We start from the raw sequence: 25,719 nt of genomic DNA, 5'->3' as shown, positions 1-25,719 counted from the left end.
CTCAGCACGCCTCAGTTTCCTCCTCCATGAAATGGAGGCATAATACCTACTCATGGGATCTGGCACATGGCAGGTACTGAATAAATATGGCTTTCTTTTTGTCACTTCTGTGGGATTTGTTTTTTCTTGAGGTATCTTAGAGTTATCAGGATGCTTTCAGTGCTCAGCTAATGGTCAGAGACTGACTGGGGCAGGATTCATAAGTGGGCCAATTAGAGGAGTCGTTTGATATCTATATAGAAAGTTTACTTAAACATTTGCAGCCATTTCTTCACACAAAGCTATTGTTTTGAAACACTTGCCCAAACAGGAACTTTAAACAGTCTTTAGCTCACACTAGGATTTCTGTTCCAATATCATTGTTCCAATAGGATGATTTTCACCTAAATTATAGAAGCTAAAGAGTTCTTATTCCTTTGAAGGATCTTTGGGTCCCTGCTTATACAGTAATTGTTTCTTTTTCTTTTTAAAATTTGAAACAGGGTCTCATCCTGTCACACAGGTTGGAGCACGGTGGTGAGATCTTAGCTCACTGCAGCCTCTACCTCCTGGGCTCAAGTGATGCTCCCACCTCAGCCTCTCTAGTAGCTGGGACTACAGGCATGCGCTAATTTTTGTTTTTTGTAGAGACATGGGTTTACATGCCCAGCTAATTTTTGTGTTTTTTGTAGAGAAAGGGTTTCAACATGTGGCCCAGGCTGGTCCTAAACTCCTGGACTCAAATGATCCACTTGCCTTGACCTCAAAGTGCTGGGATTACAGGCATGAACCACCATGCCCAGCCTTATAAAGTAATTATTTCTATTTGTTCCCTGAGTATTCCTGTTATCATCTCTTTCTTTCCATCCACAAAATGTGGATTGTTCTGAGTGATAAAGAGATCTTTCTCTTGTTTTCCCCCACAGTATTTGGTACAGTGCTGGATATAGAATGTGTATTTTAATTCTTGTGAACTAGAACCCCTGTCTTGAGAGTTTTCAATAACAGAAAAGAAAAACGACAATAATAGCGAACATTTATTGAGTATTTACAGCATGTCAAGCATTGTAACAAACTCATTACATTCATTGTCTCCCTTTATTCTCACAACCCTAGGATGTAGGTGTTATTGATTTCACCTACATCAGTGAGGAAATTGAGTCTCCAAAATCTATCTCAAATCAGTCATTTCACTCTGTCTCTGCTGCCACCATCATCCCTCTTTGCCATGTTCTCCTGATAGGTTTTCCCATTTCCAATTTGTCCTCACCCAATCCTTCTCACCAAGGCAGCCAGAATGATCTTTAGAAAATATAAATTGATCAGACTGCTCCCGGTTCCATCTTCCTAGTAGTTTCCTATTGTCCAAAGAATCTAAAGGGTCCCTCCCTCCCTCACACCTCCCTGGTGACTCCTTATGCCTCTGCACAGGCGTGAGGTCATGGCTTCCAACAGCTCCACCTCCCTCCTCCCGCTTCTGCACAAGCTACTGTTCCCTTTGCCTCAAATACTCTTGCCCAACTCTTTGGTTGGTTTATTTAGACTCATCCTTCACTCCCTTAGAAAATAGCTTTTTCTGATAAAATGCTTCTCATTTTAATTAAGTCTCTTTCCTCAAATAGGCCAGAGCTTTCAGGCTTTTTTCTTCTTACTACCAATCACATTTAAAATATTTTTTTAATAATATTTTTATTTCTCCTTATTACCAACCACACTTTATATATTTATGTGTGTGTTTTACTTCTTAACATCTCTCTGATGAGACGGCACACTCTGTGAGAGTGCCTGCATTTTTCTGCACTGTATACCCAATAGCCTAGTCGTCTGTTTGGCTGGCATATGGTGGCTGGTATTAACAAATAAATATTTGTTGAAAGGATGAATGACACTTCAAGTAGTGAGTGTAAACACTAATTACCTCAGTTCTTTTCCACTTTCAAAACCTCATAATGCCTAGTCTAATACTCCCTGTGCAAAAGGCAATGTTCATTGAAATGAATACAACTGAACTTCAACTTTTTTTTCCTCTTAGTTTAAGAGGAAATTGCCCCACCCTAGTCCAAATCAATGATGGCTCCAGATGGCAAAAAATGATTATGGCTCAGAACAGATTTAAGAGAATCTGTAACAAAGCTTATCAATTGGCCATTTACTCTGGCCTAATAAAGCCCAAGATAACCAAGTGAACTCACAGGACTCTTCACTTAGTGGCTACCTACAGAATCAGACATTGCCTGAGGGTAAATACCATTGACAAAACGGGCAGTGCCATTTCTGGGAGGAAAACCTAAAAATTGCAGTGGGTGGCTGAAATCCAGTTCTAGGTTTTCAAAAAATTTTTATTTTTTTGAGTTGGAGTCCCGCTCTGTCACCCGGGCTACCATGCTGTGGTGTGATCTCAGCTCATTGCAACCTCCACCTCCTGGGTTCAAGCAATTCTCCTGCCTCAGCCTCCTAAGTAGCTAGGATTACAGGTGCACGCTGCCATGCCTGGCTAATTTTTGTATTTTAGTAGAGACAGGGTTTCACCATGTTGCCCAGGCTGGTCTTGAACTCCTGAGCTCAGGCAATCCTCCTGCCTCGGTCTCCCAAAGTGCTGGGATTACAGGTGTTAGCCACTGCACGTGGCCTATAGTTCTAGTTTTTGCTTTGTGAATAGCCTTGTCAGAAATAACAAAAGCCTACAAAATGAGTTTGCCACTTCATTTAATTAATCTCAAGACATATGAGAAAATGACTTTCTGCTGGAGCGTGCTTTGTGAGCACCAAAGGGAGCCCTTCAGTGGATCGCTTAAGAACCCACAGTAAAACGGACACAGGGCAAATCTCTATAGCCTGCTCACCTCTCATTTTTGATGCAAATGTAACTTAATTATAACTGCAGTTTATGGACTTTCTTGTAGTATGGAAATGCAGCAATGAAAAAACCAAAACTGGCTGAGCGCAGTGAGCCTGTAATCTGGCATTTTGAGAGGCCAAGACGGGTGGATCACCTGAGGTCAGGAGTTTGAGACCAGCCTAGTTAACATGGCAAAACCCTGTCTCTATAAAACATACAAAAATTAGCTGGGTGTGGTGGTGCCTGTCTGTAGTCCCAGTTACTCAGGAGGTTGAGGTAGGAGAATCACTTGAACCTGGGAGGTGGAGGTTGCAGTGAGCTGAGATGGCACCACTGCACTCCAGCTTGGGCAAAAGAGCAAGAGTCTGTCCAAAAAAAAAAAAAAAAAAAAAAAGGAAGAAAGAAAGGAAGGAAGGGAGGGAGGGGGAGAGAGACAGAGACAGGATTGCAGAAAGTTACCTGATGCCATTTAATTCTGCTTTCTGTCTCCAAGGGACTTGGAAACCAGTTATAAATAATGGTGGGAGGAATTTGGGTGTCTAATTAGCCTGACAGGACAGTAATTTTTAAATATTAAAACAAACTCTCTTGTGCAATAGTTTAAACATATTGTGTTCCATCTGTTTTCAATATGGTTATGATACCTTCCAGTATAAAATTTTTCATACCTCACTCAGCTGATCCTAATCCCTTCATTGTATGAAACTCTTACTTATTGCGACGAGAGAAAGATTTTGTTGTTATTGTTTAAATAAAATGAGATAGAGTCTCACTATATTGCCCAGGCTGATCTTGAACCCTGGGCCCAAGTGATCCTTCTGCCTTGGCCTCCCAAATTTCTGGCTGGCCAAGGGGAAGATTTATGTCAGAAACTACAACTAACTCTATACATATATAGTTATTCATCCATCCATCCATCTATCTATCCATTTATCCATCCATACAGTATTTATTTTGTGCAAGCTATTAAAAAAAAGTGGAATAATAGAGTGATTGCCCTTAAGGAACTGTGAGTTCAGAAGGACAAACAGATAAGAAATAAATGCCAATAAAGGGAGGTAGGTGTTACAACGGAGAAGGCACGAAGTCTTAAGGAGGTCTTGACTCAGACAGCTCCTTCACTTCTTCCTCCTCTTGCTCCCTTACTCTCTGTAAGTATTTTCTGAGCTTTTAATCTGGTGGAGGGGTGGGAGAGGAAGGACGGCATAAGGGACAACCATGCATCTATAAGACGTAGAAGGGCAGGATGAGGTAGGTACCAGGGAAGTCCTGTTACAGGAGCTGAAGAGGGAGACAGAATCAGAGACCAACTGAGAAGATTTTCCAAAGAGGCAGTGTTTGCCAGAACACTAATAACTGTGGACAGGATTTTGAGAGATTGATTTGTCAAATAGTGAAGAGGTTAGATCAAAAGTCAAAGGGTTAAGAGAATTAATAAGGACACATGTACACGAATGTTCATTGCAGCACTGTTTACAATAGTAAAGACTTGGAACCAACCCAAATGCCCATCAGTGATAGACTGGACAGGGAAAATGTGGCACATATGCACTATGGAATACTATGCAGCCATAAAAAACGATGTGTTCATGTCCTTTGTAGGAACATGGATGAACCTGGAAACCATCATTCTCAGCAAACTGACACAAGAACTGAAAATCAAACACCACATGTTCTCACTCATAGGCGGGTGTTGAACAATGAGAACGCATGGACACAGGGAGGGGAGCATCACACACTGGGGTCTGTGGTGGGGGAACTAGGGGAGGGACAGCGGGGGGTGGGGAGTTGGGGAGAGATAACATGGGGAGAAATGCCAGATGTAGGTGATGGGGATGGAGGCAGCAAACCACATTGCCATGTATGTACCTATGCAACAATCCTGCATGTTCTTCACATGTACCCCAAAACCTAAAACACAGTAAAAGATATTTTTTTTAAAAAAAGAGAATAAGGCACTGGGAAGTACTTTGAATTTTGGTTTCTTTTTGCTTTTAACACTTATGTATAAAATGTTAGTAATCCTAAAAATACATTTAGGGCCTAAATATGTTCTCACTGAGATATTTGTCTGCACAGGATCTCTCCCTTTTGTGAACCATCTTTCCTTTATTCCCTAGTAATTCGCTCAGGCCATGTGGTGCAGGAGGGTTGATTCTGCCAGACTTCTGGCTTCAGGGGTGGCTACTTGACTGAGGTCTGACCAATCAGAGTATTCCTTATATGCTTTGTGCCAAAACAATTGCTCCGAGATGCATGCAGAACCCCAGGTAAGTTAATTGGAGTCTCCTCAGCAAAGCTGTCACAAAAAACACCCATAATTTATCTAAGATTAAGAGCTTAAAGAATGATGTAGGCCTTGGCTGTCAGTATATTGCTCCTGGAAAGAACTTGCCTGAGAATGAAGAAAGCAAGAGGTAGAGCTGAGAGATGATGAAAGATACCGAATCAAGATGACAGTGAGCCCATGGATCCTGCTGGGTCCGAGGTCTACCCTCAGAATCCCCATGAACTCTCTTGCCTTTTTTTTTCTTAAGCCAGTTTGAAGAGGAATTTTGCAAATTACAACTGAAAATGTCTTCCTACACAGAGCAGATAAACTGTATTGACACAAGGGAAATAATTTTCCTGGATAAGTTAATATGATCAGTATTAATAAAAATCCACAACTCAGGCTCACATCTACCCTGATCAACTTACCTTTCTGGCTGAATTGATGGCTTCTATTCACGACTTCAGTTAAAATGATAAAATACCACTGTGGTTATAGAACGTGGCCAGGTGGTTGCCCAGACTTCTGTTTTTCAGATCAATCCTTTTAACAACTATTCACCATGATTATGTCCTGTAGTTTAGGTATTTGAGTCCTTTCATCCCAACGACTCCCGAAATAGTTTCCTATGTGTACCAAGAATCCTATGAATGTTAGTCACTTTATCCATATCTGAAATATTATCTCTCTCCTCAGCTCCCTCACTCCCCTTAGGCCAGAAAGAAGCAGTCATTCTTAGAGAAGAGAAATGTTAAAGAATGTACCTTCCTGAGAAGGAAGAAAATTCTAATGAGTCACCACATTCTCATTTCTATTACCAAATAAGATTGTCATAAGTGACAACTAAAGATGACCCCTCAGAGCTTTCTCCCACTACAAACTCTTTGGAATTGACATGAGGCAAAAATAAATAAATAAATAAATAAATAATAATAATAAAATAAAATAAAATAAGAGGAAGATGCAAGAATGCAGCAGCTCCTGAAAAAATCCCACTGTCTTCAAGAACATTATCAATTTGCCGTCTTCATTTTATCTCCATGGGAAGCTTTGCAGGAGTCAAGGCTGGGTGGTGTTCACTGTAGGAGTATGTGTTAGCAAAACTAAATTCAGCACATGTATAAAAAATTCCCATCAGTTGCTTGCTGCTATCAAATATTACACTACCTGTGAAAGCTCTTTGAGGAACTGCATTTTAACTTCCTACTCTGTTTTTCAATGAAAGTTAGATTTCTGTTTGCCAGCTGCCTTGCCTATTGAGTTCGTTTTGATCCCAATTTTGACCCTGCTAATGTATTTTTAAGTGCCAACAGCAGTTTTACATCTTGTTAATATTCTTCGTAGGTAAGAATCTCATTTTCTGTCTCTGTAGACTTCCAGGGGTAAAAATGCGAGGTTTCCATTTTTCAGAAATATTGTATCTTTTTCCACCCACCACAAAAAAAATTAGACAGCCATAGGAGTTAAACACAAGTGAGGTAGGTTAGCCTGCCCATTTTAAACAAAAGTTGGGGGAAAAATATTTCAGACACTAGGAAACCAGGGGGCATAGAACTTTAATTCCATCTTAGTTTTGTCAATATTAGATATAAAGGAGTCTTAGGACTTAGAATCAGGCCTTTTTTGGGAAGCTTTTAGATCAATTAATTCCGATTGATGTTTATTAAAGGGCCATGCATTGAACTAGATGATACTGAAAGAGACAATCCTTCTTTTCTGGGCTGGTGGAGTTGAAACTATTTAAGTCTAAGCTATCAGTTGCAATGTTTTTTATAGTAAATATTTGTGATTCTTTTGAATGTCCTGCATCTGAATCCCTTTTCCATGTTTGGGAATTCATCCAGCTTATAAGTGTAGGTAGGTGGAAGAACTTGCTTCAAAATTTAGAAGTTGAACAGCTGGGCATGGTGGCGCATGCCTGCAGTCTCGGCTACTCAGGAGGCTGAGGCTGGAGGTTTGATTCAGCCCAGAAGCTGGATGCTGCAGCAAGCAATGATCACTACTGCACTCCAGCCTGGGTGACAGAATGAGACCCTGTCACTAAAACTAAATTAAATAGATAAATAAAAAAAACAAAACCCAGAGAGGTTGAAAATGCCAGCTTAATAATGCTGCTTTCAGCCAGGGATCTAGGTTTTGTCAATTAGATGTACCTGACTTGAATTTTTAATTGGGAGTTAGTGACCCAAAGAGAGGACCAGGGAAGACTCCTCTCCACCTCCGTGTGATGCTGGTAGAAGCTAAAGCAGGTCGAACTCCAACTACAGCAATAGGAGGAGGCCAAGGGGAATTGTTCCTGCAAGGTGGCCTCAAATCAGTCTTCCAGCCCTCCTAGAGGTTCTGTGAACAACTTAATATTCTTTTTATTAATCCTGCCTCTGCTGATTTTTTTTTTTTTTTTTTTTTTTTTGCAGTAGATTTTATTGCTTGCAAGAAGCCTGGGGAGAATTTAAGGCAGAGGGTGATGATCTGCCAGAGCTATCTGGGTCCTTACAGGCTCTTAGACTGGCTCTCAGTCTGGCTCTCACTCTGAATTTTCCAGCCTGTGAGCTAACAAATACCAAGTTTTGTTTGAGCTAGTTTGAGGTGGTTTCTGTCACTTGTAACTAAAAGAGTTCTGGCAAACACAGATGAAAGCAAACTAATATTACGTATCAGGAGTCTCAAACATGTTCATCCCTTTGACCTGGTAATCATTTTTCTATTCTTTGGAAATAATTTAAAATGTTAAAAAACAAACCCAAAATAATTGATGGGATTGGGCAAATGGTTGGATAAAAAGTGCCTTTAGATGACAGTATTCACAAAGCTGGAGGTATTTGCTACCAATTCCATGCTCACTTTTTTTGTCCTTTTCACGTTACATTTTGGAGATGTTTTCATTGCTGCCTTAGTTTTATTCTGTGTCTCTCTGGACAGCTTCTCCCTGTCTCTCTCCTCGGAGTCTTTGAAAACTGCTTTTTGAGGCTTAAAATTGCCATAACCTGTGAGACCATGTAAATGCTTATTTGCTTTTCAGACGAAATTGCAGTTGAGCGCCAGAGGTCTGAAAGTGCCCTGAGCAGGCCACACTGTAAAACACCACACATGATCTTGGATGTGTTCGTATTTCTAATGGAATTTTTTATGCTGCAGCCTGGTTTGGAGGCTTCTGACTCAAGCCCAGCAAACTGATTACAATGGCCCGGGCAAGAAGCAAGGCAGTTTGGTGAAACACAAAATGCATGGACCGAGAGTCAGGAAACCTGGAATTTGCTCCTCGTGTGTGTTCCCTGCAAACTGGGTGACCTTGAAAAGTTCCATTTTTCTTGTTAAGCCTACACCACACATTTGTATAAGACATTGGACCAGGTGTGTTTTATGGCCCTTTTCAGCTCTCAGCACCTATGTTTTATGATTCCTTATACAGTGGCATTTTAAAAGAAAACCTGTGATAAACTTGGTTTAGGAGTGCCTTTGATGTCTTATCTAATGCAGATCAGGCCTCAGGCAGAGTCATGAGAAGAATTTGCTTGAATGCATTCCCCTGGGATGAAAATCTGTCCCTGAGTCCTTAGAGCTGAGTCCCCTGAGTCCTTAGAGCTGAGTCCCCTGAACCAACTCCTAAGAATGTTGGCTTGACTGCACCTTAATTCTGCTCCCAGCTGGAGGCACCCAGGGAGGTGGTCTGAGTTGACTCTGGAACAACTAATGATTCAGCCTTACAGGGTTTCATCTAGTCTTGAGAACAACCATTTGAAGTAGGTGTTATGGTTTTACAGAGGAGGAAACTGAGGCTCCAAGAGTTCTAGTGACATCTGGCATGTAAGAGAGCTGGATTCAAACACAGGTCTTTGGTTTTTTTCTTTTTTGTTTGTTTTGAGACGGAGTTTTGCTCTTGTTGCCCATGCTGAAGGCAGTGGCGCAACCTTGGTTCACTGCAACCTCCGCCTCCTGGGTTCAAGCAATTCTCCTGCCTCAGCCTCCCAAGTAGCTGGGATTACAGGCATGTATCACCACACCCAGCTAATTTTTGTATTTTTAGTAGAGACAGGGTTTCACCATATTGGACAGGCTGGCCTCGAACTCCTGACCTCAAATGATCCACTCATCTCAGCCTCTCAAATTGGGAATACAGGCATCAGCCACTGCGCCTGGCTGGTCTTTTGGTTTTAATGCCTGTGATGTTCCCCCTGCCTGAAAACAGCCCACAGGTGAACATTGTTGAAGTGAACAGTGAGGTGCATATTCAGAGAAGGTGACATTAGACAGACTCCCAGCCTGTGGGTTAATTTCAGGGTAATTTTTCTAATATTGCTGTTCAGAGGTAGAGGGAATAGTATGTGCTCAGACACAGAAAACTTCCCTAAACTGGAGATTCAAATGGACTGGTTGTTTGGGTTTCTCAGGGGGAGGTCAGTGAGAGGATTGAAGCGTAGGAGGGGTGGCTTAGAGGACCTTCAAGATGTCATGCAGATGTGAGATTTTAGAATGCAAAGGAATTAGAAGACTCGCTCAGTCCCTACATATGTGGCTGGTAATATGTAGTTTTGGAGAACCAAGATTTAAACTGGTTACATGACTTGGGAGAAATTTACTAATGCCATGTTAATAAACAAAAAAGATGTGCTATGCATACTCTTTGCATGAGGGAGGCAGAGCTGCTGTGCTGCAAGATGAGCTGGCAAAGTGACAGTCAAGAATGTGGGCTTAGAGTCACTCTACATGGGTAGCTTGCCCAAAGTACTCCTGAGCCTCTTATCTGTAAACAAGTGTTGCTCTGTGGATTAAATAAGCTTTTGCGGGTAAAGGATTTAGTACGGGCCCTTGAAGATGGTAAGGGTTCAAAAATGTTAGCTATCTTTCGGAAAACCTTTAAATGTATATTTTTTCTTAAAAACATAAATGCAAATATTTCTGTATCTTCTGCATACTCTATAAAATATGAAAAGAGAAAGTTTTAAATTTGGGTTGCTGGAATCTTGAGACTCAGAGAATTTGGAACTTTTTCCATAACCATAGTAAGGCTAAGATTTATTAAGCACTCAGATACATTTCATGTCACATGATTGGTTTTCAGCTAAAGCAGGATTGGAAGCTGAGTTTCCTGAATTTCAGGCTCTATTTTTCCTCACCTACAATGGACCATTTTGTCTGTGTAGATAATGGTTTCTATTAGGAATGAAATATATTTTGTCCTGAATCTACTTACATTTCAGGAAAAGTAGATCAGTTCTGGACCAGAGCTTGTCATATTCCAGATAAAACATCTCTCCCAAATTTCCCTCGTTGCACATTTTATTTCTGATTGGCTTCCCTCCCTTTTCTCCTCCTTCTTCTTTGGTTTTCCTTTTTACCATCCAGATCACATGTATACCTTTTCTGCCTTTTTTCTTCTCTAGCTCCCTCTTTTCTCTCACTCAGTTTCCCCTTCTCCTGTCTCCCTCTCTATTCACCTACACTGAATTTACTACTTAAGTTCCTAAATTTCTGACCAAGAGGTACCCAGTGAAGATACAGCATACAATTAGCATGGAGCTAGATTGGCTATGGATTAGATTATGCTCCAGAAGCTTATTGACAACATTAGAATGGAAATGTTGGTGCCAAAAGATTTAACCAGCAATGGCAGCTAGTGCAGGGCTCCATGAGTTTCCAAAAGAAAACACCACACCGGTCTTGGTCACCTCGGTTAGAACCCCGCCCTTGGATTCGGGCAGACCTGGTTCAAGTTCTGACTCTGTACTTCCTAAGCGTTTCCTCATCTGTAAAGTGGGAAAATATCACAGACCTCCAAGGACAGTTGAGAGGATTAAAGAAAATACATTTCTTTTGCTCAGTTCCTGGCACACAGGGTGAGCTACATGATGGTAGTAGTTATTAAGGTGATGATTGGCAACTATATCCACCTCTGCTTTGGCTCCTTTTTTCCCCTCCATACCCAGTCAGTGAGAATGATCGTTCCACTTGGTTATGTTGGTGCGATTCTCCAGGCTTTGGTATAGCAACTGGAATGGAGGAAGGTAGGAATCCCAGAAATATCTCAGCTATAAAACTTCATGTTGTGAAAAAAATCCTAGTGTTTGAAAAGCTGCAGAAAACAGAAACAATAGAAAGAAATATGTTTAACTGCAAATTATTTTTCTTTCTAATACAAAGAGAAGTAAAAGAGGGAGATGGTAAATTTCTTCTTCCCCTGTTAAAATGCAGCCTCCTGCATCCAGGATCCTTTTTGTCACCTCTCAGTAGGAAGAGAACACTGCCCTCTCCTTCCATTGTTCTCTCCCGCTATTCCTCCTTCCTTTATGCATCAAACCAATCCACTTGGCTTTGTCTCATCCATGGGAATCCACCACTCTGAGGAGAAATTTGGAACCCAGAAGATTACCACTCCTCCTTCTCCAGAGAGCTGGGAAGGGAAGTTTTCTCTTCTGCCCCTCCATTTCTCTGCCATTCCTGTTTATTAAGCAAAAGTCCCAGATAAGATTTATTGCCACTTTGCCTTTCTCATATCCAGGCAGCTCGTTAATATCACAGACGAACACCTTTCCTGAGCATAGTCCTGCAGAGTTCTATTCCTGCTCTGTGCCCCGTGATTCCGCTGTATTGCCTTGGCAACCAATTAAACACTTTAATGTGTACAGCGATATCATTCTTAATTCTGCAAAAACCAGGGCAACCTGCTCAGAAGGCTTTGGCATGCCAGTCAGTTGGTGTTCTCATTGGTATCTGGCTGCATTCTGGTTTGACTTCTTTTTTCACCTCCCAATTACCTCCGAATCCCCTGCAAGCACCTACGTGTCATTCCTAACACACCTGGCCTCAAGTCAAGCAACACCCTCATCAACAAGGCAGGGGCTGGAAGAGAGCCTGAGGACAAAATGGCTGATATGTTTCCTTTTGTTTAGCCTCAAGGGAAGATACCAGGAGCTCAGCCATGAGGCTGGCTAATCTATCCGCAGTTTCTTGCAATATGGAAAACATTATGCATTATAATTAAGTATTTAGTGAATGCTGATTGCATTTCAGACCCTGTGTTAGGTACAGAGGAGGACAAGATATCTCCTTGCCCATACAGCTTATAGTCTAGTAGAAAAGAGACGTGAGCAGATAGCACTGTACAGTCTGATACATGCTTTGAAGGCTGGAGGGTAGCACTGGAGACTCTGGGAACCTGAGGAGGAACCTAAGGCCAACCTGGCTTTGAGATAGAGGGCTGACTTCTGGAGGAATACAGGCTACACTGGTACCTGAAGATGGGTTGCAGTCAGCCACATGGGGAGTTTCCCCCTTAGCTAGACAGTTTCATTCTTGCCTTCTCTAACACTGGCAGTTTGTCTGATGCCCTCAGCTCAGTGGTCTGCTTCAGACACTGTGGGATTATTTGCCTTATTTCTTCTGTCTCTAGGCTAGTGTTTTCCTAATAGCCTTTCAGGAAAGGGTGACAGTGAATGATCCACATTCTCTCATGTCTGCTCTTGGTTCCTCTATGCTGTGCATGCAAGTAGCACCTGAAAGGCACATTTTCCAAAGCCAGCAGTGTTGGGACCACAGGGCCAGGACTCACCACCCAACTTATGTGCCCTCAATGCTTTCTGAGGTTTGCAATCCTCAGTGTCGTGGGTTTCTGTTGATGCCTATTTTAAAAAAGTACAACCTCAGAATCTTCCCTGAACATTCCCATAACTAGAGGGATGCTAAATTTTGGTGTGTAATCATATTTTCATATTTTGTTTTCTTAATATTTACACTTACAGAACACAACCTCTTGTCTAAAGTGGAGATAGCAGTAGCACTGTTCTCAGTGATTTGTGTGTAGGTAGAGTTAAATGAGATTTTGTAGGTAAAGCCCAGTGAATGACACGCAGTCAGTCCTCCATACAACTACTCTGTCGGTAGAGTTGACCAATCCCACATCTGTGCTCTTGTAACACATGTGAACACCTTTATTTTAAGATTTATTAACTGCATCATGCATAATAAGTAGGATGCAGTTAATAAATTTTAAAATAAACTTTAAAGTTTAAGTGGTATGTGGTTTACATAAAAGACCACAAGCCATTTGAGGACATGGATCCTGTCTCTCTCACTTTTGGATCCCAAGCAAAGAGTTTTTACCCATCAAAGGCATCTTATAAGTGTCTGTTGAATAAGTGAGACCTGAGAAATATTAATAATAACAGTGCCTGACATTGATTGCCACTGAGCTTACTGAATCAGGCCTTGTGCTATGAGCTTTATAAAAATTATCTTGATAAAGCCTCCAAGTGATGCCATGATTTTTATTATCCCCATGTCTATAGCACAGGGAAATAGCAGTCCAACTGTGGTAGGCATGATAGCAGGTGAAAAGAGAAACCTACCTGGATGAGTGCAAGCACACAGCTAACCATACTGGGAGCTTATTTGGTGCCAGGCCCTGTACTAAGCACTTTGTAGGCATCATCCCATTAAATCCTCCAATAACCATACAAGGTGAACCTTACTATTTCTATTTTATAGTGACAATGTTCAGAGTCACTAAGTAACTTGCACAGAAGCACACAGCCGGTACTCATGATGGACAGCCTTTGTTCCAAATCACAACATTATCTTGTTTACTTGTCTCATCAGATGTCTCAAGTCAGAAGCAGCAGAAAATTGGAATACATATTTTTAAAATAATACTAAAATACCTATTCCCATTATTCAGATATAATTTTAAATATAAATATATACACATTTACACATACACACACATATCAGGGGCTGGAGGGAGGGGAGAATGGGAAGTTATTGTTTAATGGATACAGAGTTTCAGTATGGGATGATGTAAAAGTTCTGGAAATGGATAGTGGTGATGCCTGCATAACAAGATCAGTGTACTTCATGCTGCTGAACTGAACATGTAGCAAAGGCTAACATGGTAGATTTTATGCTATGTGTATTTTACCACAATGAAAAATACAATTGTTGAAAAATCGGATAAAATTAGGGCTTTGGCAGCAGGAGTACAGCATGAGTACAGCGGCTGTGTTTCCACCGGAAACGCTGTCTTCCCTTCATATTGGAGGCCAGATCAGTTCAACTCATAAACGCAGTGGCAAATTCTTTCAGAGCCTCTGCTTTTCCGTCACTGGTATCCCTGTGACAATTAAGTATCAATTAAGATGAAGTGTTTCTCTCAAGATCAAAGAGCACATGAAATTTGTGGTGTATGATGCAAGAGTTTAGACATGCAGAGTGGCATTGCCTATCTTCCTAGGGTTAGCAACTCATGAGCTAAGAGATTTTGAAGCTGGTCCATTGTATTTTCTTGAGAATGATGTTCATCACCTAAAAAAGGTATTTAGTAAGGTGATTCACAGCAAGAATGTTTCAGTCACCACATGATTTTATGCCGAATATAATGTGCTGCTTGTTCCTCAAATAGCTCTGTAATGGCTTAATTCATGAAGGGTTCATTTCTGCATAATGAGGAGTTATTCTGTGATCCTATGAGGTCTACCACAGACATGACCATGTTTATTTATTTACTCTTCCATTAAAAAAAAATTCCTAATATGGGCCAAGCTGTGCCCTGGGTGCTCTGAGCACAGTATTCAGAGATAAGATGAGGTGCCTGTTCTGGTTGTGCTCGGAAAAAAGATCGGAGAAGTGACAGAGCTCTGAGATGAACTCAGCTTCTATTTGAGTCCTGGAGTCTGAGCTCATGAGTGTCTCTGGCGTGAGCTTTCAAGACAGAGCCTGGTACATAGCAGGCACTTAGGAATAGTTTATTGAATACTCTGGCTTCTGAGCTGGAGATCTGGAGCAGTGTGACCCTGGGGGCTGGCAAGGTCCCAGTTTTAGGAAGCAGCTCATGGTGAATGGATTTATCTTTCCCTGACCATGTTCTATCACTTACTTTGGATGTTCTTGCTTGTGTTCATGTGTGCTAGGGGTATCAGGTAACCTGACCATTTCAATAGAAAAGAATGGCTCTGTCTGCCAGTGACATGGAGACTGCTCCTCAGTTACCCAGTAAGCTCAGTCACCTGCTTGGAGTAGAGATAACTAACTTCTTGTTTGGCTGCGCTGAATCCAAGAAGTTGCTGTAGATACGGTCGATAGGCCTCGTGATGGCAGGCAACCAGTCTGGCATGACAGCTGCTGGAGAAACTTTATTACAGAGAGCACTTGACATGCGTTTTCCTGGTGGTATCTAGTCACCCTGATAGGAAGGCAAGTATTTAGTCACTCTGCCTCTCCTCCATCTGTTTCCTTCCCTTCTCTTTCAGCTTCCATTCTCATTCAAGATATCCCTGCCCTGTCCTGCCTTTTCTAGGTCCACGAGCCCAGGACAGACCCTGCCTTTTCTTCCCTTGATCATAAGTGTAATGACCCTTAAAACATGTTTTTGTTTTTCTAGGAAGTTTCTTTTTATTAATCAAACTTTATTTTGTTCAGTATGAATTGCCTCACCACCTGACATTTTCATAAACCATCATTTCTTGAGTCTAAGATTCGTCTTAATCAACTTTATTGGGTTACAATTTACATAAAAAATGTACCCCGTTTAAGTGTCCACTTTGATGTTTTGTTAAACCTATATACCATTGCATAAAACATTTTCGTTATCCAAAAAAATCACTATAGTTTATGGTTTTGTCTTTTCTACAATTTTATATAAGTAGAATAAGACAATATGTACTTTTTGGTAAGACACTTCTTTTTTTCACATCTTAACATTTCTAAAATTGGATGCATCCTACAGTGAGCATCTAACATGGTAGTGTTTCTCTTTCTCTCTAAGAACTATAACTAAACAGACAGTACATCTTATAATGAATACCTTAAAATCAGCATCAATATCCCTAATTTTGATATATTTATCTATATGTGTATATATATATATGTTTGTATACATGTATACTGACAAGTTGGTTTACCATCTAGTCTTGACTGGTTTTTGCACTGAGGAGGTGAGAATCTTTGCTTTGCTGTGTAGGTTACCATAGAGCCTATAGCTGAAAACTGGTAGGAACTAAATAAATACTGCAGAGGGTGGCAATAGTGAGTTTCCAAGAGTTTTCTAAAAATATCTTTTGCATTATGACTGAGCATGTGAAGTCTGAGACAGCATTTCTCAAATTTGTTCCATGGACAATTAATATTACTAAGATGCTAATACAATAAAAGGGAGAAGAAGAGGGGTGTCAATGCCATAGGAATTTGGGAAATGTTTCTTACTAAAATCTCACTTAGAAATCCACAATTCATTAGCATGCTAAAACTTGCAAAAAGTCCCGCAGCAAAGAGAAAATTGTTCTCTTTAATCTCAGGTTTGTTTGACCCTGGTACTTTGTGGCACACCCCGTTACAGAATTCACCATGTGAAAGGCTGGTCTAAAGTACAAGCATGAATAAACAGAAGGAGAGGGAAAGGGAGAGCCAGGTGTGGTGGCATGTGCCTGTAGTTGTAGCTACTCAGGAAGCTGAATGAAGCAGGAGGATTGCTTGAGCCCAGGAGTTCGAGGCTGCAGCAAGTTATGACTGGTCCACTGCACTATAACTGAGTGACAGAGTGAGACCCCGGGAAAAGAAATTGAGTAAAGTTGTCCAAATTGAGTATCCCTTGGGACCAGAAGAGTTTCAGATTTCAGATTTTTTGGGGGGGATTTTGGAATATTTGCAGAATACACACTAGTTGTGCATCCCAAATTGAAAAATCTGAAATCTGAAATTCAAAATGCTTTAATGAGTACCTCCTTTGAGCATCATGTCAGTTCTCAAAAAGGGTTGGATTTTGGAGCATTTCGAATGTCAGATTTTCAAATTAGGGCTGCCCAACCCATATTTGAGCTGGTCCCAGCTAAGCCCAAAGTGATGTAATGGTGCCTGCAATGGGCCAGATGAGGATGCACTTCAAGAGGCAAGGGCTGAATAGGCACTTTTCTTCTCTCCTAAGTCTTTTTGTAGTATGAAGGGACAGGTGGGCAGGCAACTCTTCCTAAGAGGAAATGAAAACAACACACAAATATGCATTGGCTCCTCCCTTAGGTAACAAGTCCCTAATGCACATGGCAGACAACTGAGGTTGAGTAAGAAAAAGCTTATGCTCCACCCATTGCCTCAGAGCTTAGGCCATCCCGTGGGCAGCGAGCTGCTTGTGTTTGTCCACTGCTTGGCCAGACACCTTTAACTGATAGAAACAAAACCAAAACCAAACAAAAACAAAATCCTGAAGTAGGTAATGGAATGACTGGCTACAACACGGAGGAGCCCTTTGCAGGAATTACTTGATCACTTAAATGGTAGCAAAGATTTTCTCGGAAATGGCATTGATCTAATACACATCGAAATGAAAGGTGATCAGAGTGAGTCAAGTAAAAATCAGGCAGAGTCTAAAAGAAATGTGCATGAGCTTACTTTCCCTTCTGAAGATAGTTATACAGCAAAACTGACTTTTTTCTATTGGCATTTATTTCTACAAATTTTAACACATACATAGTTTCATGCAACTACTACCACACTCAGGATACGTAGCAGTTCCATCACCTCATTCTGCCCCATAATGGTCATATCCTCCCCCAACCTGTAACCCCTGGCAACCACTCATCTATTTTCCATCACATAGTTTTGTCTTTTTGAGAACTCCCTTTCCCTTTGTAATTCTCTTTGCTTATTTTTTTTAGTAGGGATCCCTGCATGTTTCTGTGTGTATGCAAAGAGCTCTAGTGCCAGCCGACTTCCTTCTCTGTTCTTACTCTTTTGTTATTTACTGTTGCTAACATTTATTAGCTTCTATTATGTGCCAGGCACTTGTGCTAAGCTCTTTATATATATTATCTCATTTTAATCTCACAATAGCTGTATGATATATGTACACCTTTATTAGTTCCATTATACGAATCTAGAAACTGAGGATCAGAGAGGTTAAGTGACTTGCCAAAGGCCTCACAGCCAACCAGCAATTCAATCCCAGCACAAATATAGCCCACTTCACCATAAATCCTTAAAATGCTACAGTAAGCAATAAAAGAGAGGAAACTAACTAGGATAGAAGTGCACTGAGAGAGATTGGAGGCAGTGCCAATGTGGGGCCATGTGGTTATTAAAAATGTTTGCAAATGCGTGTGAAGCTGGAGAACCATCTGGGTCTCTTGACTTTTCAACCTCAGCCCCTACCTTTATGTCTTTCTCCACCTGCCACATATGGTCCTTGCTGTCCCAAATGGCACTTATCTGCTGTTTTCAGGGGCCTGGTATGATTTTAATCCCTTCGCAGATTTAGCAAAAAAAAACCCCACTGTCTGCATCACAGCTCTGTCACAGAATACAGCCTCTGAGACCCAGGAAAAGGGCTGGCCTACCTTCTGGTTTCTGCCCAACCTCAATTCCCTGATGTGCTTTCTGACCTCATTTTTTTCCCCATCAGTTGTTTGCAATACCAGATGAAAAGTTTCTAGGACAAAGCCATCTGGTCTGTGTGCTGGAGGTGGCAGGGGTGTTCTTGCTGGTAAGGGGCAAGTAAGACAGAAATGTGTGTGACTGGCATGATACTAGCAATGTAGAAAGTCCAGGCTCGCAGAACCCGTGGCAACATTTGTGTTGGGGCATAGAGTGAGCAGGAAAAAATGAAAGATAGAAAAGTTAATGAAGAATTGATGATGCTGAGGAAGTAGACCAGGTTCTTGCCCTGTGCATGGTTTTCCTTTGAATGCGCTGTTTGGGGAAGTGAAATTAGTTAGGGAGTTTTCTCCTAGAATTGATCATTAGCACTTTAAGGGTACTGGAAGTGAGCTGCAAAGCCAGCACATGCTGGGAAGAATCACACATCTGAATCATGGCCACAGATCATATGGAAGCAAACAAAACAATGAAAAATCAGGGCACCGAGGACCATCCCTGGATGGCACTTGCTTAATAAGGGGCTGAAAAGGTATGTGTAATTTAGAGTAGAAAGTATTGAGTCATTTCAATAACAACCACAGCTAACATTTACTGAGCACTTAATATGAGCCAGTCACTGTGCTTAGAGCTAAGTGACATGAATCATCTCACTTATTCTCACAGCAACCCTCTGAGGTAGGTACTACTATTATCTCCAATTTACAGATGGGGAATTGGAGGACCTGAGGTTTAAGTGAGTCACCCAAAGTACACAACTGTTGAGGGTCAGAGTCGGGGTTTGAATTTTGGTATTTCTCAAACCCAAGTCCACAGATTCTTAACTTCTCTGCTTTACCACCTATCCTAAGTCAGAAATATTACTAAGGTATAACAGAATGAGGAGGAAGAGAGATCAGCTTTCAGGAACCTGCAATCCTTTTGAAGGCTTGCCAACTTCCTTTGCTTTCCCTGGAGTAGGGGAAGGAATAAGAACCAGTGGGATTTGTACCACCACGGGCTCCTCCCGGAGGAGTCTGGTGATCTTGCCTGTTGGTCTGAAATAATTGCATGCTGTAGAAACCTACAGCTGTTTCTCAAGTTTTCTTTTTACACAATCATCTTGGGAGGGTTTTAGACATGTAGGCACAATAGACTATTTTTTTCTCTCTATTGGGCCGGCATCCTGAGGTGTGACGATTGGTTCCACCCTAGAACACTGGCTGGCACAGGATGCATCAGGCCTCTTTGAGCCAACAAAAGGAGCTCGATGAGCTTGTTTTTTAGATGAGTCTAGGTGAGCAGAACAGACTGTGCGCTTCAAAAGCTCATGGACAGGAAGTTAAATGAACTCTTTGGAGTGCCAGGTTATCGGCAAGTCCTTTGAAAGAGGTGTTTTACAAAATGGCACCCTGTGACAACAGGTTATTTATGCTCTCCGTGAGGAGTACTTTATACTTAGTATTATCCTGGCCTGCACTCATCATAGAATCAAGTTTAATAATAGTCATACCTATTACACTCTCCCGCGAGGGCTGTTACTCCTTCTACGTTTTGTAGCATGCCTCATGCGTGGCAGGGCACGATACACAGTCAATAATAATGTTCACTGTGATAACGATCTTCCAAATGTGTTTCATCTAAGGCTCTCAAAGTGTTTTGCAGACATTAATTAGTAAAGCCTCACAGTGGTTGTCTGTTTTTATAAAAGACATCTTCCCATTTTACAGAATTTTACATTGAGATTCAGCAAACGTAAGTGGCTTGCCCAAAGTCACACAGCATGTCTACATGAATCTTAATGATGATGCTTTGCATTCACATAGCAGATGTTTTTAAGGCAGTAAGTATATGTTGCAAAGATAATTTTCACACCATCTTGGAGGAAGGTGGGTAGCAAGTGTTATTAGCTTTTGACTAGATTGGCTGAACTGCAGCAGAGAGGGCAAGGAACTCAGGAGGATTTGACCGAGAATGCAAGTCCATTCCTCTGACTTTCTGAACAGACTGTGGCATCCAGACAAGCCTTAGTTCTTTTAACTGAGGGATGCATGGTTGCTTTCATGCTTGCTGAAAATATAGTTAATATTTTTGGGAGCAGAGGCATGTTGCGGAACGACACCATATTGACATCCAGAAATGGGTTTGTTCATATTCCCATTGAGGAAGGCAAAAGGGATGAGAGGAGTCACTTCAAGAAAGGATAGGTAGGAAAAACGAAGGAATTGGGAGGTGGGGGGAGGGGAATGCCAGCTCTGCTCTCTTACAGAGCGTCTTTCTAGCCCAGGTCCTGCCTGAACACAGGAGCTCTTGAGTTTCAGTCTCACGACAGGACTTGGTCCAGAGCAGCTTGGAGGGTGGGCACAGACCATAGTCTAGTGTTATAAGTCCCTGCAAAAGAATTCCAGAGAGACCCGTATCTTAATGGCTGTCTCTTATGTACGACCAGCTCTCTCCTCAATTGCCTGTGCCAGAAGGACTCTGGGAATCCTCTATGGTTCAAAAACTTGGTAGCTGTAAATCAATTCATTGCTACCTTTTCTTTGCAACACAGCCACATTGAGAAAGATGAAAACCACAGCAAAAATATTCCAAGTTGATAAGGGAACTGCCTCCTCCCAGTGTGACACCATTTCTTGAGTGAGTGATGATACTCTGCTAAAAGGCAGTCAGACTTCTGCAAGGTGGGGAGGGGAGAGGTTGCTGGGTCTTAGAAATTCAAGGAGGATTTGCTGACCCGGAGATAGAGCCCTTTTCTCTACAAACAAAGCATGTTTGAGAACAATTTGCCTCCTCACCCCCGACTCCGCCATTTCCAGACCTGTGGATTCTGATTGATGACTAGACCAGGGCTAGTGGAGGGACTTAAAAAGAGTTCCAAGCCCTTTTCTGGAATGCATTCGCATATAAGCACAATGGCAATAAAGAGTCTATGGTGAAGAAATCAAGAGTCCATAGTGAAAAAATGTCCCACTTCTTCTCACCCTCATTTCTGAATGTTTACACATGTCCCATGGGTGGTTTGAAGGTGCAGTGAACCCAGGAAGGGGTAGCTGTTAGAAGGAAAATTTTGGAAAACTGTTCAAATATGTATCACAAGCCACTCCTCACTCCTGAGTGAGGAAGGAGTCCTGCAAGACTCTCCCTCATGCTGTTCCTCTTCACAGCAGGGAGACATGGGACCCTGCTGCCAGAGCAAGCCTTAGACTCTAATGCTTGCTCTAGGTAAGACTCCAAGGAATGCAGTTTTGATTGTCTAAGTATGCCAATGGCCCAAGCCATAGCTTTCCATGTCCACTTTGTCACACTGACTCCAGGGGTGACAGTGCAAATAATTCTGCTGGACTCACAAGGAGCATGTCCTTCTCTCCAGATGTGCCCCTACACATTAGTCCAGGTCAGATGAAGTCCTCAGGGTGTGCTTTCAGCTCTGGACAGAGGGATTCCCATTATCCAAACATAAAAGCATTACTGGGTGATTTCCTGTGAGGCTCAACTGGGTCTGTTTGGTTTTTTAATTGCAGCCTCTGCTGTGTATCTTCTGTATATTTCATCCATTTTGCAAAACGAGACACATCTGCAGGGCTCCTATACAGAGCTGATGTACTTCACAGCCCAGCCTTTGCTATCAATCAGTCCTCCCACATAGACGCTTCCCTCCCGCACTATCTCCTGCGTCAAGTATCTTGTTAGCTTGGAACAGATTATGAATGAGTATTGCCATAATAGCACTTTATGACTAGGGGTGGGATGATGGATTTGGGTAAAATTAAAAAAAAAACAACTGACATTTGGAAATTTCTGAGATCTCAAAAGCAACGAGCAGTTGGATTTGTTTTCTTTTTTCCCACCCTCCATGCATTTCCCAGGCACTGGTTTGGCCTCAGAACAGCAGAAGCGAAAGACCAAAATTATAATCTAAAAGGCTTTCCTTGTTCTACTACTTTCTGGACAAAAGGAAAAGGAGAACCTAGGAAGCTTTGATAGTTCTAAAGAGAATTCTTAGATGATTAGATAGGCTCAAGCTTCTGTTGTGTTTGAGTAAAATAATCACTGCCCACAGAAACATATCACTTAGGAATCACCAGCGGCACTCTGAAATGTAACTAAAAGAAGGTAAGTTCTAGCTCCTTGTATGCACAAATCCAATCCCCAAGTGGATATGATAATAACAAATAAGATCTCTCTTACCCCATCCATGTGGATTCTGATATTAGGCACTAGCCGGAAAGGACTGGCCTGCAGACGTCTGGGGTTGGTCCTGCTTTTCCTGCCATCCTGCAAGGTCATTGTGCCGGGCCTGCGGAAGGAGCCCCCTCTTCCCGAGCTCTGCCCTGAGCGCACTCCATCCAGAAGGCGCACGAGCAGCAGGTTGGCCGGTAGCGCCTCAATGCTGCAAAACACTGGCGTCCTGCATTCGGGGCACCGCAGCTCCTTGTGGGCCTTGAAAACTCTCTGTAGACATGGTTTGCAGAAGGTGTGCTGGCAAGGGAGGACTTTGGCCGTGACATCGAGCTTCTCAAAGCACACAGGGCACTCCAGAAGATCAAGTAACGTCAAATCATCCATTTTATTTCAAAACTCCAGTCCCCACCTGGAGGAGCAGAGTCCACATGGTAGGGTCCTTTGAGCCACCCGGGGAAGAGCTGGTCTCTTGAGAACGTCAGAATTCTTGCCTGCTTGAAGGAGAGAGAGGAGAGGAAAAAAACGTGACTGCTCTGAGAGGTATATCCCACCTACATGGAGGCAATGTCTCATAAGGCAGTTTGCAAGTACTTTGTTCCGGCACCCAAGTTTCAAATGACTCATTCTGATTCAATGCTAGCAGGTATAAGACTCAACTCGTGCTTGCTGTGAGGATCAGAGGGAACATTCAGCACAGGACTGACTGCTCATTGCCTGTAGGGGACAGGAAAGCAGGGACATAAAGTGGCCTGCTGAAGTGGCCGCCCAAGCCCTCTCTACCAGCCAGGGCGGGAAGAGGTCCTTTACCCCTGCCTGGGGAAATCTCCTGGACAGTTGCAATTCTTAACAACAAAGCCCCCTCCAAACACAATTTCTGGGTAGCTATCTCCTCCTCCTCCATCCCCTAGATCCAGGTGTATCTATCGTCTGCATCACATGTGGATTAGTTTAGGTGGGTAAGTTGATCTGAATCTCATGCAGATGTAGAATTATTTCCTTCACAATACATCTTCCCACATTATTCTAGCAATGTACAAGAAAAATTTCCATTAGAAACCCATTTCCAAAAATTGTTTTGCCTTGACTACAGGCTAGGGTACTTGGAAGCTTTGTTTCTTTTCTTTTGTCACCTTTTTTTTTTTCCCTCCTCATCCTGATTACCTAAGGCTCAGAAACAATATTCCTCCCACAAGGTAAAGTCGTGCAGCCTGTTTAGTTACTTTGACATTGTTCTCAGTTTCAAATGAAGCAGATAGGAATTCTGGATTGTGGTCACAACCTGTAAAAACCATACTAGGGCAGCATATACAGGTAGGGGTCGGCGTGTGTGTGTGTGTGTGTGTGTGTGTGTGTGTGTGTGTGTGTGTTATGAAAACAGTGCTTGTTCCAGAAACAAGTTTCCTTTTGGATGTATGAAAGGAAGCCTCCAGTTTAGAAGTCTGGGGAGAAGTGAGCTGCCCCTTACAAGTGCCAGGGCTTCGGTGAACACCGAACCCAGAGGTTTGGCAAGAAGGCCAGTGGCCCCATTAGCGACTAGTAAGCAGGAAAGACACGACGCCAGGATGAGCGACGGCGCCTCTCTTCCTAAGACTCCTCTCCAAAGATATCAGCGCGGCGGCGGGCTGGGGCTGCGTGTGGGGGCCACTAACCTTATGCGCGTAACCTCTGCTGAGTTCAGCTCAGCCCCCTCCTCCGCGCAGCAGGGGTGCGCAGCTCCTTCCAACCGGCTTCCTTTCCCCCAGCGCCGCTGCAGCCACCGCTCAAAAAGTTTAACCACTCAGTCTTACTCATTTCAAGGGATCGCCTTACCCAGCCCTGTTAACGCTTTCACCGCCAGGCTGCTGCCTACCAACGACGCTTTTGTTGTGGTTAACTTGATGTTCTTTCCTTTAGGTAACTGAATTGTTTCTGGCAAAAGATTGTAAGAGGCAAAACATAAGCCAGTCCCTAAGGCCAAGTATTTACAAAGTTCCTATTTTCACCTTTCTCATTTTCTCTAGTATCCAAGGGATCGGAACCTGCTCCATTACAAACATACCAAAGTGATTATGTTTATTTTAAAACTTCATAAGGATTTCCTGGAAAGGTCAAAAGTAAAAATGGTCAAGCTATGTAAACAAGGATAAGCCAGACACATAGAAAATATTGCTTTTTAAAAATCATAGTCAATGTCTGAATTTACAGACTCCGAATTTAGAGGGACTTCAGTGATCTTTTTGCTCAATCTGTTTAAATTAAGAAACTAGTGTCATGTATATACACACATATGCGAAAAATCAAAGCACAGAGAAGCTTTTTCAAAAAAGGAAAAGCAGTGGACTCCAAGTTGTCCTGCCTGTTACCAACTGTAGTCTTTTCATATCCTCAGATTATGCTATTTCTATTTTTTGATTTATCAATAATACATTTCATGTAAAATTACAAAGGTATCTGAGTAAGTGAATAATAACAATCTTACCTAATACCAGGGCAGCCCTTATCTGTGTCAAGCACTGTTCTAAATACCTATGTCAGCCCTTTAACTCTTTAAAGGATACACTAAATTCTTCTTTACTTTTATTTTGTAGATGAGGGAACTTGAGACACAGAGAGTGTAAATAACTCATCCCACGACTCACAGTTAGTGGAAGGCAAGTGGTCTGTGCTCTTGACAATGTCATGGAGTGCTACAACTTTAAGAGGCTGGCGGGGCGGGGCAGTGGCTCATGCCTGTAATGCCTGTAATCCCAGCACTTTGGGAGGCCAAGTGGGTGGATCACGAGGTCAGGAGATCGAGACCATCCTGGCCAACGTGGTGAAACCCTGTCTCTACTAAAAATACAAAAACTATCTGGGCATGATGGTGCGTGCCTGTAGTCTCAGCTACACAGGAGGCTGAGGCAGGAGAATCACTTAAACCCAGGAAGTGGAGGCTGCAGTGAGCTGAGATCTCACCACTGCACTCCAGCCTGGGTGATAGAGTGAGACTCTGACTCCAAAAATAACAAGAGGTGAAGAGGTAGTTCAAGGGAGCTAAGTCTTCTCTAAGAGGGCAAGAGGTCAAAAGATAATGGCCAAAACTGGCTACTCTCTTTTGCAGATGAGGCAGCTGCAACCAAAAAGATCAAAGGAGTTT

At 42.2% G+C, this 25,719-nt stretch overlaps 1 protein-coding gene across 4 annotated transcripts in view; it reads right to left on the bottom strand.

Annotated features, from left to right (window-relative positions):
* Positions 1-24,365, bottom strand: part of SH3RF2 (SH3 domain containing ring finger 2) — a 147,879-nt gene extending 123,514 nt beyond the window's left edge. For 2 of the 4 annotated variants that reach the window (XM_064366473.1, XM_064366474.1), the window contains exons 1-2: positions 24,254-24,345; positions 22,611-23,095 (exon numbers count right to left, since the gene is read on the bottom strand). In XM_064366473.1, coding sequence (XP_064222543.1) covers positions 22,611-22,988 — 378 coding nt within the window. In that variant the 5' untranslated portion in view covers positions 22,989-23,095; positions 24,254-24,345. Of the gene's footprint in view, positions 1-22,610; positions 23,099-24,253 lie in introns of all 4 variants that reach the window. The other 2 variants (XM_064366471.1, XM_064366472.1) reach the window with 2 other exon arrangements.
* Between the last annotated feature and the right edge of the window lie 1,354 nt (positions 24,366-25,719).

The sequence above is a fragment of the Aotus nancymaae genome, unplaced genomic scaffold, assembly GCF_030222135.1.
Source record: "Aotus nancymaae isolate 86718 unplaced genomic scaffold, 86718_ANA_hifiasm-v0.15.2.pri h1tg000064l_1, whole genome shotgun sequence".
Lineage (NCBI taxonomy): Eukaryota > Metazoa > Chordata > Mammalia > Primates > Aotidae > Aotus > Aotus nancymaae.
The sequence above is the reverse complement of the archived record's forward strand: the minus strand, read 5'-3'. Positions and strand labels throughout refer to the sequence as shown.